Raw genomic sequence first — 14,886 nt, 5'->3', positions numbered from 1 at the left:
ATTCATTCTGGGAAGAGAAATGAAGTCCCCTCTTTGGCTTAGCCTAAGTTTTTTGTTTGATCCCTGGAATGTGGGAGAAGAGTTAACATCATTGAAAGTAAATGGGCTAAGAATGAGACTCAGAATATTGGATCAAGTGAAGAAAAAGTTTTCATTTGCACAAAATGGGGCAGTAGACATTGGGTAGACAGAATACCAAATGTCCTTCAGAGAGTTCATCTCCAACTTCCTACCTTAATGCAACAAAATCTTCCAGTCATCCATGGCTTGAACTCTTTCAGTGCCAAGAATCCAAGACAGGAGACTTACTTTCCAGTATGGGACTCATCTAGATGTTAAAAGGTCTTCATGTTCTTCATTATCTTAAACTCAGATCTGAGTCCTTTAACTCCATGACAACCTCATGCAGAATGAATTTAGTCCCATTTATCCAAGTCAATTATTTGCATAGGTAGAGAAAGTCTTACCTTCTCCAGACTAAATATTCTCCAGGCCATCAAACAATCTTCATGTTGACATAGACCTTTCATCTAAAGGTAATCTGGTTTCTCAAAACTTTAAAGTGTTTGGTTAAGAAGTGATCACAACAGCTCATGTATTATCTGATCAACAATGCAGTTACCTTCCTTGTTGTGTATTCTAGATATCTATTAGAAAAAAAGGATCGTACTCACTTTGTTCAGCAGTCATATCACCTAAGATTGCCTTGTGTTGAATTGATAATCTACTAAGATCTCCAATGTATTTCATAAAATTATACTCCAGTTTTTACTGAAAATGTATACTGAAGTAGTACTTTTTAAATATCAAATTCAGGACTTTATTTCAATTACATTTCACTTCATTAGATTTAGCATTGCTTCAAGTTACAAATACTATTTTACTCTTAATTAACCAGAGAATGAGCTGCTCCTCACAGCCTGTATGAGGTCTGTTTGATGAGCATGCCTTTCAAATCTTCATAAATACTATTTATAGAATTTGAATAGTTGAATGGTTGGTTTAGCAAATTTGTTCTTAGAGATGTAGTCTCCTGGGAATCTTCTTCCATTTGCTTCCCAAGTAGCTCACAAACCATCTCTTTGTCAATGCCTCCTGCAATTTTGCCAAAATCTATTGTTTCAGAAATCTGTCAGCTTCCTAACTTTCAGAAAAATTAGTTCAATAATTACTGACTAGTTTCCTGGAGTCTCAGTTAAGATATCTGCTTCTACTTGTGCAAATTCTTTCATATCTTAAGAATTAAGAACTCAAGAATTCTGGAAGACAGAACTCAAAGCAAATGAATGGTACCTTAGTGCCTTCTTATTTGAAAGAAAATTATAAGGAGCTCAACAAAAAGAATGTTTCCATATTCTACCCTCCTCTCTCATATTGCCATTTTCCATTTTACTCCACCCATTTACTTCCAGTTTTATGCCACTTTCTCTAATTCTTCTTGGTTATGTGACTACTCTTCCATCTCTTCTTGATATACACATTAAATTTGATAACTGGTAGAGAGATTGTTGTTAGCTGGTGAGGTCAATCCTAGTAAGAGAAAATTATGTTTTGTATTTTTTTTTAAGACAGGAGACCTGGGTTTGAATCTTGCTTACCATTTCCGACCTTTGAGACCTGCATCAAGACCTTTGAACTCCCTAACTCACAGTTCCCTAGTCCAAAAAATCAGGGCTTTAAGAAGTGCCTCATTTTGTTGATTAACAAAGAGTACTTGGCTAAGTGACTGCTCTCCAGTGGCCTTACTGACTGAACAGAGCCCAAGGTCATGATACCTGTAATCCTTATTTTTTATGTCTCTAGTGCTCAGTCCATCAGGGCTCATAGTCATACCAGTTTCTTTGTCTACCTCTTTTCTTCCTCATAGGGAATTTTTTGCAATATGTACATATTCAGTAGTAAGTGTTTTTAACATAGTGTTGAATTATATTCCATTTCAAGTCTCTGGCCTTTGTATGGTATGTCTTTGCTTTCCTAACATTGATATGTTTCCACTTTCTTTCTCACTTGAAAGCTTATGGTTCTTTCTCCAGCTTCTTAATTTATAAAATTACAACATTATATCTTACTTCCCTCTTCAGTTGCTAGTATTTATTTTGCATTCCTTTAATTTTGATTGATAGCTCAGAAGTTTATTTCTCCTTATTCTAGTTCTTTTTTTGTATGAATATAGCAAAGCATTTTCTCTCAGCCTTATCTAAACTGTTTGATTAGCTGCTAATGTGCAAAATCATTAATGGGGATTCAAACTGCTAAAATAAAGAACTGATGAATTCCAGCCCATGGGTCGCAATTCAGTCCTTTCGGCTGAGTGCTTTTTCAGAGGAGCAAACAAAAATCAGCAGTGCTCAAGGCACTGCGTGAAATGTGCAGGGTATGATTATATCCTTTAAAAAGTTAAATGTGGTTCAAATAAAGACCTCTCTGCAGCACATAATGTGGGGTAGCTGCTTTAGAACACTAAATAAGCAGTTTGCTATAGCAACGGTGTATCCAGCTCTATAATCTGACATCCATTTGTGAACTGTTGAAAGGTTATCTTTCTTTAAATTATAAGAGTTTATGAACTACTTTATTTGGTAGATTGTGTGTCAGTGTGTGTGAGTGTACCCATGTGTGCATGTGTGTGATTTTTTTCCATTTAAGGAAAAAGTCAATTTCTTTTATTATTTACCCGTCTAACTACTAGGGGCCAGCTGTTAGTCGCATGATGCTCCAGCTATCCAAAGTGAAAGGATTATCTGGTCAGCCAACCAACTGAGTGATTGAATGTCCCTTGAGGCTGCTAGTTTAAAAGCATAGACATCTGTTAAAGATATCACAGGAAGACTTTCAATGAAACAGGCCTGTTGTGTTGTGGTTAATTCCTTTAGGGCTATAATCTTCCTAAGAATTCTAGAATTTTATTGTTATTTATGGTACTTAAATAAATTAATATATTTAAATGATGCCAATATGAGTGTCATCTTTGGTTTTTGTTTTGCTGTTTTTCTTCTGTGTTTTTTTTTGTTTTGTTTTGAGAGGTGGCGGTTAAATGAACAGATTCTCTAAACCGTAAATTCAAGAGCTTGTCTAATAACTGAGATCTTTAATGATACAGTAGGAGTGTAGTAATATAATGAAAAATAATCATAAAGTGGCATACAGTAGTGGCTAGACTTAAACATCACATAAAATGCCCTCTTGTACACACTAATGACATGATGGTAATTTGTGGTAGCCAAAAAAACCTAAAAAACAAGCCAATGTAACTGGTTGTTACATTGTAATAAATACTGAGAAAGATATCTTGGTAAGTCAAGATATCAGGTATTTTCTACATATCCAATTTTTTATGATCAAAATCTGATACATTTACTCTGTAGCTTATTTAGGGTTACTTATTTTTCTTTCAGCTCCTTAATTTGCTATTTGGCAACTTACTACACTATCACCAAAAAGTAAATAATAAAATCATGGGATTATCCTGTGTACACCTTATTACTACCAGTGGAAATTTAACATATCTCAATTACAGGTCTAGCTGCCCACACACAAACTTTGTTTGTGAGGACAAAACAGTGAGTACTTGATACACCGTTTCCTACATTTGCAGGCAGTGCAGAATAGTACCATTGACAGAGGATGTTTTTCATTTATCTACTCACCAGCTACAACATTTTCATTTGACCTGACTGGAATAAGGACTGTGGATCTGGGTTATTATTCTTCCATAACATAGCTTATTTTCTTGGAAGCCAAGTCCAACATTGCAGTTCCTTGACTCCCAGCTTACATGGCTGCCAGTGAATAATTTCAGCTAGAATTCACATTTTAAAATATTTGAGTGTCTAGAGAAATAAACTAGAGCTATAAAAAAACATGCTTTAACTAACCTTTTCAAAGAATATTGTTCTCTCTCACTTACCAACTTTACATTTCCCTGTATGGCCCCGGAAGATGGCTGGTTAGCCAGAGACGGGTAAGATTCCTCAAGGGAGGAACAACCTAAGACAGGCACAGTCACAGGGGGGCCATCAGGTGAGAAATTGGGGATCAACAGAGGTGAGGCTTAGAACCTCACCCCCCCTGTTTTGAGAGAAATCTTCTGCATCTGTGGATGTTTTGTTGCCCTTGTCTAGCTTGGATTAATACTTAGTCTATAGGCACAGACCTGATCATCTACATTTGCCCTCTTACAGCACTAAATTATGTTTTCTACCTTTATCTTGCATCTACCTACCACTTCAGCATTTTAGTAAAAAAAATACAGGAGAAATGTGGGATTCACATATAAATCAAGTATAAAAATCAAATGGATAATCATATCGACTTGATTGTTCATAGTTCATGATGCGTGATCAAAACCACAAGTTGCTGTGATATGACTGCCCTTGCACTGTTCACCATGTAAGAACTTACTCACTATGTAAGAACTTGTTCGTTATGCTTCAGAAGATTGGAGACTGTTGAGAATTAGGCTTGGGGTTGATTAATGATGTGATTGTGCGTTGAGTCCCCTATACAGAATTTTATTGTTGTTAACAACCATTTGATCAATAAATATGAGAGATGCCCTCTCAAAAAAAGAAAAACAAAAAAAAACCATGCTTTTAAGTTATAGGAGTTCAACATATGCCCCTGGGAGTAGGAGGGATCTCCTTTCTACTTTCTCCCCATCAGTAAGTTGCAGGAATGTTATTTGCTAAAACAGTAGGACCGGAGATTTAGGACTGATGTGAATACTTAAGTAAGTGACAAGACAGTTCAAAGCGGCAATTATCTTATAGAATTACTGCAACCTATTTCTTGAAGAAATCACGAGCAAGTAAATATGTCAGGCTTGGTTGTATGGCTTGTCATTTTGCAAATAAAATGCAATGTGGAATTGGGTTTGCTGAGGTCTGATATGGCCTGTTTTATCAGGATATACACTAGGCAGTTGGACTGCCTCTAATTAGCTAATGGTGGGACAGAACACTATCTGTATAGCAGGTGGAAGCACTTGGTGACAGTTATGAGGACTTGGTAACTTCCCATATTACTAACTCCTAGGTGGGGAGGGCAGGGAGGGGAGTAATATACTAGTATATTCCCTGCCCAAGCAAATAAACTGCAATAATAAATTTTAGGAAATAGAAAAGGGAAAGGGAAATCTAAGTATAATCAGTGCATTTTATCAAAATCAATGCCCCAGTTATGATATTGTACTATGGCTGTGCACAAAAAAACTCCCACTGGGGAAAGTAGGTAAAGTGTGTGCATAATCTGTTATTTCTTACAACTGTATGAGAATCTATTATCTCAAAATTCAATTTAACTAAAAATTTTTTTAAAAACAGATTTTAACTCCTTACAAGTCAGGAGAAGCATGATTCTCTCATTTACTCAGATTGCAATTGTGCCTTACAAGGCACTGAAATGTATCTTAATAATGAGGAATATTAAGACAAGCCTTAAAAAGAGGTAATAAATGAAGAGGCTTCATCTTATCACACATGAATGTGAAACTGAAGCGTTCTATGAGTCTGAGACATTCTGAACTTATGTCATGCAATATTATAGACAAGTTGGGAAAAAAAGATCATCGATGGTTGAATCTGATACCTTTGTTTTCTAAAACAAGAGTTATGATGTCATTAGTACAGAAATTCATATTGAAAATAGAGTTTCAGATATAGGATAAACTCTTCAGTGTTTCATACTGCTAAGAAAGAATTACTTCATGTTTGCCCTTTACCAGATTCCCCTGATTTAATAACACCTTGTGTATCCTTAAATTGGTCCTAGCTAATAAAATCGCACATTTCATTTTAATAATAATCCCATGAATATCTTATAAAATCTGCTTTGTTAGTAATGTTACTTCCATTTCATAAACTTATGTGTTCTTTTCCTAGGTACTGCTGTGTGGTTTTAACTGCACATAATAGCATATGTAAACAGTATTACTTAAGTTTTAGGTTGACAAAGCTGAATCAATATTTTGTGTTCAGTTGAGAGCATCATTAATAAGAATGACTTCAGGGACTTATTATTATCTTTCAGGAAAAATATTCCCAAAAGACTATAACAGTCAAGAAGCCCAAATAATTGTGTGATGTATATTTTTATTGGCAAGAGAATGTAATTTTGAAATTTTTGTTCTTCTCCTGGGACTCTACATAAGTTCCATAAAAATGTCAACCAGAAAATCAGTAGGTATATGACAGATTTGAGCAGTCTGTTCCCTTTCAAAATTGCAAATATATCTTCATAAATATTTAATGTTATTCAGATTCTTCTTTTGCTTATACAGTTGAACTACAAAATAGTAATAGTTTTTTTCATAGCATTGTCTGACTCTAAAGGAAATTGTTTTACAGAAATATTAATTGATCATCCATTGAATTCACCTGGCAAAGTACATATATTTTTTATATGTATGCACACATGGCTCAAGTGTGTGCTGAGCCAGTTCTTTGTTCTTGAAAATATATGCTGATCTTTCAGTGCTTCATATATTTACGCCTCTATTATATAAGCTAAGAGTAGAAAAGTTTATCTTTGTCATTTATCCCATATGATTTCCCAAACAGGGATTGAAATAAGTACAATATCTGTGATAATTCTCAATTTAAGGAAAGGTATCACCAATAATTCAGATAGAAATATAAATGAAAAATATACATATAAACATATGATCATATATTTTATAATAACCTGGAAGGTACAGAATTAAACAGAAATAGTCATATTTGTTTCAGTTCTTATATTGTTACATAGTTGTCCATTTTATACTTACAGAAAAGCTGTTATATTGAAAAATGTTTTTGTCTCTAAGTATATTTTTGTTTCAAGAATCAATTGTGGTTTATACTTTTTAAATATTTTGACCATTTTGTTCTATATCTTATGTGTTTGCACGTTGTATGTATGGCAAATACAATAGCGAACATAGTTTTGATCACTACCCTTCCTGCTATCATTTACACTTTACTTATAATTACAGAGAAAATTCAAGTAACTTATGTTCTCTTTTGCAGTTTGAAGGGAGATAACTATTGAATCAAAATATTTTGGGGGTCTTTTTTTAAAAGTTAGTTACTTTCAGAGTTCTAGGCAGTGTTTGTGGACTCTCATGTGACTCTGAATCACCTGGGGGTCTTGTGAAAAGTGCAGATTCAGGTTTGGCGGGTCTGAGCCCTGCGCACCCTGGCCACTCCCACCTGCAGCTCCGACCACTCTGAGAACCGCAGATCTACAGGCTAAGGTAGCCCAAGATACTGGAACGTGAAGCCAAATATATCTTAGCTCTTCTTTTGCTTCTGTATTAGAATCTCAAGTGAATGCTTTGCATATCTCAAGTTCATTGATGTTTCTCATTGTTCTATTTTCCATTCTAATGGTTGCTTTTTTTTTTTTTTTTAGCTCTTTTGACAGTAAGTTTGTTTACCAGCAAAGAGGACTCGGGCCAATTGAAGAAGACACTATTCTTGTTATAGACCCAAATCATGCTGCAGTACTCCAGTCCAGTGGAAAAAACCTGTGAGTTAAATTACTCATGTTTTTAAAGCTTGTACTTCCTATATTGGGTGTAAAGTATACCACTGGGTCTGGTCTTAGAAAAAGTGTGCTGTGCAACAGTGGTGAGAAAGTACAACTTAAAAAAGCAGAAGACTAATTGGGCCATCCTCTCTTTTGTTCTCCAAATAGGAGATTCTGAAGCCTGACTGAGTGTTAGAATCACCTGGGAAGCTTAAAAAATTTAGATTCAGATTTAGTCTGGAACAGGGCCCAGCTATCAAAATAGTACTTTTAAAGCTCCCCCAGGTGATTCTAATAGGTAGTGAGGCTTCAGAGAGCCCCTGATTCACATAGCTAATGAAGTGAGTTGCTGGTCAGCTAGATCTGAAGGTTTTTAAAAAATTCTTCAGCAAAGAAGTTTCATAACCAAACTCATCAAGTAATTGCCATCAAGAAAAAAGTGGCTTCATTTCTCCCATCTCAAAGTGAAGATTAAACATATGTCACTTTTAGCTTTCCTTAGCATGCATAGGTAATGTAGCTTTGAAAGCACTCATTATTTAGTCTTATTCCTAGAAGGCATTTGGCAGCCAAAAAGAAAATTGGCTGATATTCATGGCCACTGAAAGAAAGGGGCACCTGCTGACAGAGTGTCCTCAACCACTTTACCAGACCCTACTCCATCTGCTTAGGCACAAGGAAAGCCAGCTTCTTTGAAAAGTGGAGAGCATCCACTTTGAATGCAGCTGCCTAGGAAATGGTGAGAACTAGATTTTCTTTTTATAGGATTTTAAGATGGTGAGTCAGGGGCCAAATCCTAAGACCAGCACCACCAGTCAGCGGGTTTGAAACTGTCTCATCGGCGCTCTCACCCTCAATCAGAAGGATTCCGGTTCCAGAAAGGAATTTGAGGAAGGCAGAGCATCTGCTGCTAACTCAGCTTGGCCAAGAGCAGGCTGTCTGTGTCCACAGGAGATTATAACCCTCACATTCAAGCACCAAAGGAGAGAGCTAGGTCAGTCAATTAGTCAAGACGGGATCAGGGTGTTACAGTTTGGGCTCACCAAAAAAAAAAATCTGTGGTGCCAACACTGTGCTAAGGCTAGAAGCTGATAAATACAGTTTGCGGATTGTCAGGTATCATTTGATCACAGCCACATTAAGATACTGTCCATATGTTAACTGCTTCTGAGTTCCTTAAGCCTGTGACTCTCTGTCTACATTAGTTCAGTTTTCTTACCCAGATCACACCAATTGATTTGTTAAATAGATTAACCTTCTCTAATGATTATCCAGCACACCACTTCACTTCAGCTACATGAGCCCAGCCTGTCGCTGGAAATTGTTTTCTTTGGGTTTTACTGTCTTTAGGAAGTGCTCTGAAAGCTTTTGAGTCATATGTTAAAATATTTTATATTAATAGAGCATTACATTACCTTGCAGTGTATTTAAACTATTCAAACTATACAAATCTATTTATATTTCTCTAGACAATGTTTTATACACATTTCTAAGATATTAATATTTATGATCTTAAAAACTTGTTTTTAAGTTGATATTATTTATATTGTTTACTGATATACCCTACTTCATAATAAATATTTGTAGTTGATGCATAGGCTTCATTTATAGATTTTTAAATGAGGAATTGCTGAAGATTTGTCAGTCACCAGGAGGTGTCTATTATAATGGGTAATAGTAATTCATTATTACTAAGTGATTCATTTTGGCTCTTTCTGTAGTAATGCAGGTATGCCTTTATCAGTTTATACTGCCTTTAAGGATTAATTGGCAAAAAATTCTTATGTACACTTTAGGAGTAATTATGTAATAAAGACAGTTATTTTTGTTTTGCAGGTTTTACTTGCCGCATGGCTTGAGTGTAGATCAAGAGGGAAATTACTGGGTCACAGATGTGGCTCTGCATCAGGTAATCTTCTATTCGGCAATTATTTAAATAGAAGTTACTGGCATTATGCCTTCAAAATGCTCCGGAGTTGTCTGGTTCTTTTTATGTGACCCGCTAAATTTATAACGAGAAAATGGAATAGCCACATCTGAAATTTTTCTTGTAGAAGTCAGTGCTAGGAAAAGCTAAAATGTAAATAATCAAGTCACCCTTCTCAGGCTGGCTGGAAGGAAGCTTAGGGCCTGATGTGGAGTTTCACACTAACAGCTAACTGTTGGGCCTCCCAACCTCCTCTTTGCCTTTCCACATTCACTCTTCTTTCCTCTGTCCCTAGGTCATAGTTTTACTTTATTATTTCTGTTTTATGCTTTCTTTCCTAAGCTATTTTAATCTTCAGTAAATTAAGGCAAGGTCTCTAGTACATACATGTTTGTGTGTAAAACATCCAATTTTTCTCCTTTTTAAAAGAAGTTATATTTCCATCACAGAATAATCATAAGGTCTTTCCCTCAAAAGATAAGGTTTCATTTAATACCGATTTTATAAATAGGTGGCAAAGAACTAGGGAACTAGAAAAAAAACAGAAGACATAGCTACAAGGGCCTTCAGACATCATCTCAGTAGACCTCCGTTGTTCCGGTATTATCTGGAGGGCATTGTACTATAGCTAAGGAAAGCCAAAGAGGAAGGGTAAGGTGGCCGAACAGGTCACCCATGTACAGCAGGCCTCCATTCACCCACCCGAACGGCCTTGAGCAGATCACACCATGTCTATAGACCTCATTCATCAAAGGAATCAGACCAGATGATTTCTAGAGTCTCATTGGGTTCTAAAATGTATCTTCTTTTAAATAAGTTCCTGGAAGCTTACACTCATTACATGTGAAAATGGTTTAATCAGGTAGGTCTGTGTCAATAATAACTATGCAAAGGGGTAAGGCTTTTGTTCCTTTTTAAAAAGGTGTTCAAACTGGAACCAAACAGTAAAGAAGGTCCTCTGTTAATCCTGGGACGGAGCATGCAACCAGGCAGTGACCAGAATCACTTCTGTCAGCCCACTGATGTGGCTGTAGATCCAGACACTGGAGCTGTCTACGTATCAGACGGCTACTGCAACAGTCGGATTGTGCAGTTCTCACCGAGTGGAAAGTTCATCACACAGTGGGGAGAAGGTACTCTCTAAGGCTCTTGATCTCTGATTGCAATGCTTAGCCAGTATCACCAGCAACGAGAGATGGACCACCTCTCACATTCTTTAGAATACAATTGTTCCCTGCAGTAAGAAAAACAGGACCTTGTATGCATCCAGTTGGCTGTTCATACACATACACACACACAAAGTCTTATAAGAGGAAAAAGAATGCTTCTACCCCAAAATTTTTTCCAAACAGGGAGAATGTGTTTATAGGTAAGGGATACTATGGAATGAAGTTGTAAAATGCTTTACCTTATTTTTCCCGATTCCAGATATTTAATGGTTTACTATCATAAATTTGAAAAGTTACAAAACTTTAAAGTCAGACTTTGGGTAATTTTACAAATTGTATATCTGTGATTTTTCTTTGTTCTATAGAGTCTTCTAGAAGCAATCCTAAACCAGGCCAATTCAGCGTTCCTCACAGCTTGGTCCTTGTGCCGCATTTGGGCCAATTATGTGTGGCAGACAGGGAAAATGGTCGGATCCAGTGTTTTAAAACTGATACCAAAGAATTTGTGAGAGAGATTAAGCATGCATCATTTGGAAGAAATGTCTTTGCAATTTCATATATACCAGGTACTTCATCTTAATTTAATTTCTGTGTTTTGTCATACTCTGTCTTTAAATATTATCTTACAGGACTATAAAATTTTTCTTTTTAAGGGATTGAAGATACCTTGTATATCAGACCTTAAAATACTTAAAAACTGTCAGTGCTTTGTAAATAATTTTCAACTCAGGTGCCACTGTTCTGTACATGAAAATAATGAAGAACTCAAGATTTCACACTGCTTGCAATGGATTAAAAAATTGTTCCCAAACATTGATTTTGATTTTTCCTTAATTTGATCATTTGCTGTAGTTATTAAATCATTAATATTATGTCTTCATACATCATCAACAGATGGTGTATGTCTGATAAAATCAGTATTCAAAACATTTCTGCTTCACATTTTTTTTAAAAAGCAGTGGCCAATTTTTTAAGGGTAAATATGTAAAGTAAGTAAGGCTTATATCTAAATGCCAGGAGGAATGACTAATAAAATCTGGAAGTTTTTTCTCACTTTCAAAATAGATTTTCTTGATTTGAAGAAAATCAGAAAAATAATCCAAACTTATAAAAATAAGATCCTCTTAATTCATATTATAAAATAGTGACTGTAAGATTTCTTTAAATCATGAATGCTGAACTGAAAATATATCTCTAAAATTCATATCATTTTTGCAATATATTTCATAAATATATATATATACTAAAAGTAGCACTGACTATAGTCATCACTATAATATTTATAATTTTTATGCTACTCAAATTGCATATGGCTACAATCTTCCTAAGTAGCCCTCAATTTATTTAGGACATGGAATAAAGGGACTCAGCTGACTGGATCAGGAGCCAGTTTGGCTTCTCCAAGGAATAAGTAATAAATAAAATAATAAAAGACTCTCATGTCAATAGGAGAGCAATGCTCATGTTGGTTTTTACCTCCCATTTAAAGAATAAATATATTTAAGACTATTCACTTAATAAAGAGAGTGATCAAATTCATAGTGAATTAAAGTAAATCAAATATGAAGAGAAAAACATCAGGAGAGAAGATGAGAGGAAATTTGGTTAAAAACAGGATCTCTGCAAAAGACAAAATATATTGCAATTGGAATTCTCTCTACAATATTGCACAATAGTAATTGATTTTGATAGTGTTGATTTTTTTCATAATATGATATACTGAAGAACCCTATCCTGAAATTCTTAAACAAGAATGAAAAGATCTTCACCAGAAGTTTAGTGTTGTGTATATTTTATTGCATTTTAATTCTTTAAAACATAATATTCACTCATGTGAGGTTTAGCCAGTCATCTGAAGTTTAAGTAAAACATCAGTTTCCATTATTTTGAATAAACACTACTACACTAAGAAATATAATTTTGTTATAAAGAGTATTCATGTAATTAATATAAAAGTAATGGTCTAATTTTTTTTAATGAAGGAAAATATATCTTTGATAATCTGAAAAATGCATTTCGCATTTTCAAACTTAACTTGTTTAAAATCATATAATTCTTCTGTTTATACTGCAACTTCACTTTCTTTGCATATTTTTTTGATTCTCCTTGTAGCTACAGCAAATATTGCACATTTTTTAAAAGATCTGATATCCCAAAATGATTGGCTTAAATAACCACTCTTGCCAATACCTATTTAGGATGCCTATGGTAAATATATCTATATGTCTATATCTATACCTATTCCTATGACTATATAATCTGTAACTATATCTGTATCTGTATCTGTGTATTGCTGATTTCTACTGGCTTCCTAAGGTAGAAGGAAGTACAGTCCCCAGCTTTCCTATTATAAGATTAGTCCCCTGACCTGTTTACCCCTTATCTTATTACTCAGGAAGAGACATTTGCTATTCTATTTTCTACATTCATTGCTAATTGCAAGGACCAGAATGACCCTATGTTTATTATTTGTGTAATGTACATGCATACATTTGAAGGGGCCATTCTTACCCATATTTAAAGAAAGATTAACTGGGTATGTTGTCACAGGTTTGCTCTTTGCGGTCAATGGGAAGCCTTACTTTGGGGACCAAGAACCCGTACAAGGATTTGTGATGAACTTTTCCAGTGGGGAAATAATAGACGTCTTTAAGCCAGTGCGCAAGGTATTCACATACATTGCCTAAGTATCAGTTTTCACTAGAATGAAACTAAAATACTAATTTTGGCATTCAATTTTACTTAACTTTTAAAAACTTTAAGGTGATGTGATAACATCCTTAGCTAGGTTGATGGGAATGTTCTGTTACTATATTTTATTTTAGAATAAATGTCCTTGCCTGTTTGTGATCAGTTTCTTCGGTGCAAATTAACACTATGCAGTTCTAAGATCCTTGGTAGTTTGCACATGATAGCAAATTTAAGTTCACTGTAGTTAAAATACCAAAAATATAAATCTTTTCTTGGTTTCATCCAAGGAGAAAAGATACCACAATATGTTAAACTGTACTTTTTATAGTTTTCTTAGATTCAACCAAAAACTTGTTTACTTTTATTATGCTATGACTACACTGAGCAACAAGACTTGGAAATAGCACTTCCTAGAATTTACTCAGGTCTCAAAGAGTTGGTTTAGATAAGAAATAAAGGTTAGTTTTCACTTCACCAACAGTTTAACACTGTTTATTCTAATGGTGCTTTTCACAGACACAGTGACTGTGGTTCAGCATGTCCACAGGCCTTCTGCCTCCCTAGTTTTACTTTCTCTGCAATATGATTACCATAATGATCAGGATGTTCACATGCACTACCTGAATGTGCTTCTCGCCCATCAATTTTAGAATATTCTGCCTGATAAAATGCAGTAGTGCAAGTAGGAGTTATTTTTCAAAACATGGAAAGACCTATTGGCTTTACTTGGATCAAAGTGCAACTGTCATAAGCATCCAGACAAACTATATTTCCATATTCATATTCATTATATTATCTTATAATATTCTTTAAGACACCCAATTTACTAGATTAAAAAAAATGTAAAATTCCTCAATATCTTAGAAATTTGTCTGTTAGAATACTGATAACGAGTCTGGGATTTATCAAAATTCATTCTGAAGATATTTATTAAGTACCTACTCTGTGTCAGGTATTATCCTAAATACTAAGGACATGATAATAAACAGAACAAGGCCCAGCCTCTCCCTCAAACGAGCTTGAGCAAGAGTTACAAGATCTGCGTTGAACCAAACTGAATCTGAACTAATGATCCTAGTGCAAATTCATGTTTTTAAAGTTTCTAATCATATACAATAAGTAGGACTTTTCAGATAAGCATGTCACCTGAAAAGCAGTAAGCAACCAAATAGACAATCATAATTAGCCCTTCAGAGAGAAATTCATTATATTGATAATATATATTTTACTTCAGTAGTGTTTCAGCTCCTAATTGATTATTCGATCATCATTTTGCCCCTTTGAGTTCTCTTCCTTGTATCTACTATAAAGTGAGATGCCTAACTTTCCTTCAGGTCTCTATGACGTATTAATTAGTACAGTGTTTGCCTCAATTGTTCTTTTAATAATAATGTACTGTTTCAACCAGGATGTTCATCTTTAATTTAAATAGGCATCTAAAAATCAAAATGAAGTGGTTAAGCAAGAAGCTAGATTCTAAATGAGGCTTACTCTCATAAAAATGTGAACAGTGCGGAATGGACATTGCACAAAGCATTGTGCCTGAGCATCAGCATGCATCCTATGTTCAGAGGTGAATAAGTCACAATGGAT

The 14,886-nt window shown here is 34.9% G+C and overlaps 1 protein-coding gene across 16 annotated transcripts in view; it reads left to right on the top strand.

The window, feature by feature from the left end:
- The window catches only part of PAM (peptidylglycine alpha-amidating monooxygenase), a 274,025-nt gene that overhangs the window by 244,352 nt on the left and 14,787 nt on the right, over nt 1–14,886 (top strand). For all 16 annotated transcript variants that reach the window (XM_036886992.2, XM_036886990.2, XM_036886997.2 and 13 more), the window contains 5 exons: nt 7,390–7,506; nt 9,343–9,415; nt 10,356–10,566; nt 10,968–11,168; nt 13,153–13,268. In XM_036886992.2, the coding sequence (XP_036742887.2) occupies nt 7,390–7,506; nt 9,343–9,415; nt 10,356–10,566; nt 10,968–11,168; nt 13,153–13,268 (718 nt within the window). The remainder of the gene's footprint in view (nt 1–7,389; nt 7,507–9,342; nt 9,416–10,355; nt 10,567–10,967; nt 11,169–13,152; nt 13,269–14,886) is intronic.

The sequence above is a fragment of the Manis pentadactyla genome, chromosome 2 (assembly GCF_030020395.1).
Source record: "Manis pentadactyla isolate mManPen7 chromosome 2, mManPen7.hap1, whole genome shotgun sequence".
Taxonomy (NCBI): Eukaryota; Metazoa; Chordata; class Mammalia; order Pholidota; family Manidae; genus Manis; species Manis pentadactyla.
This window is presented reverse-complemented; position numbering and strand designations above follow the sequence as displayed.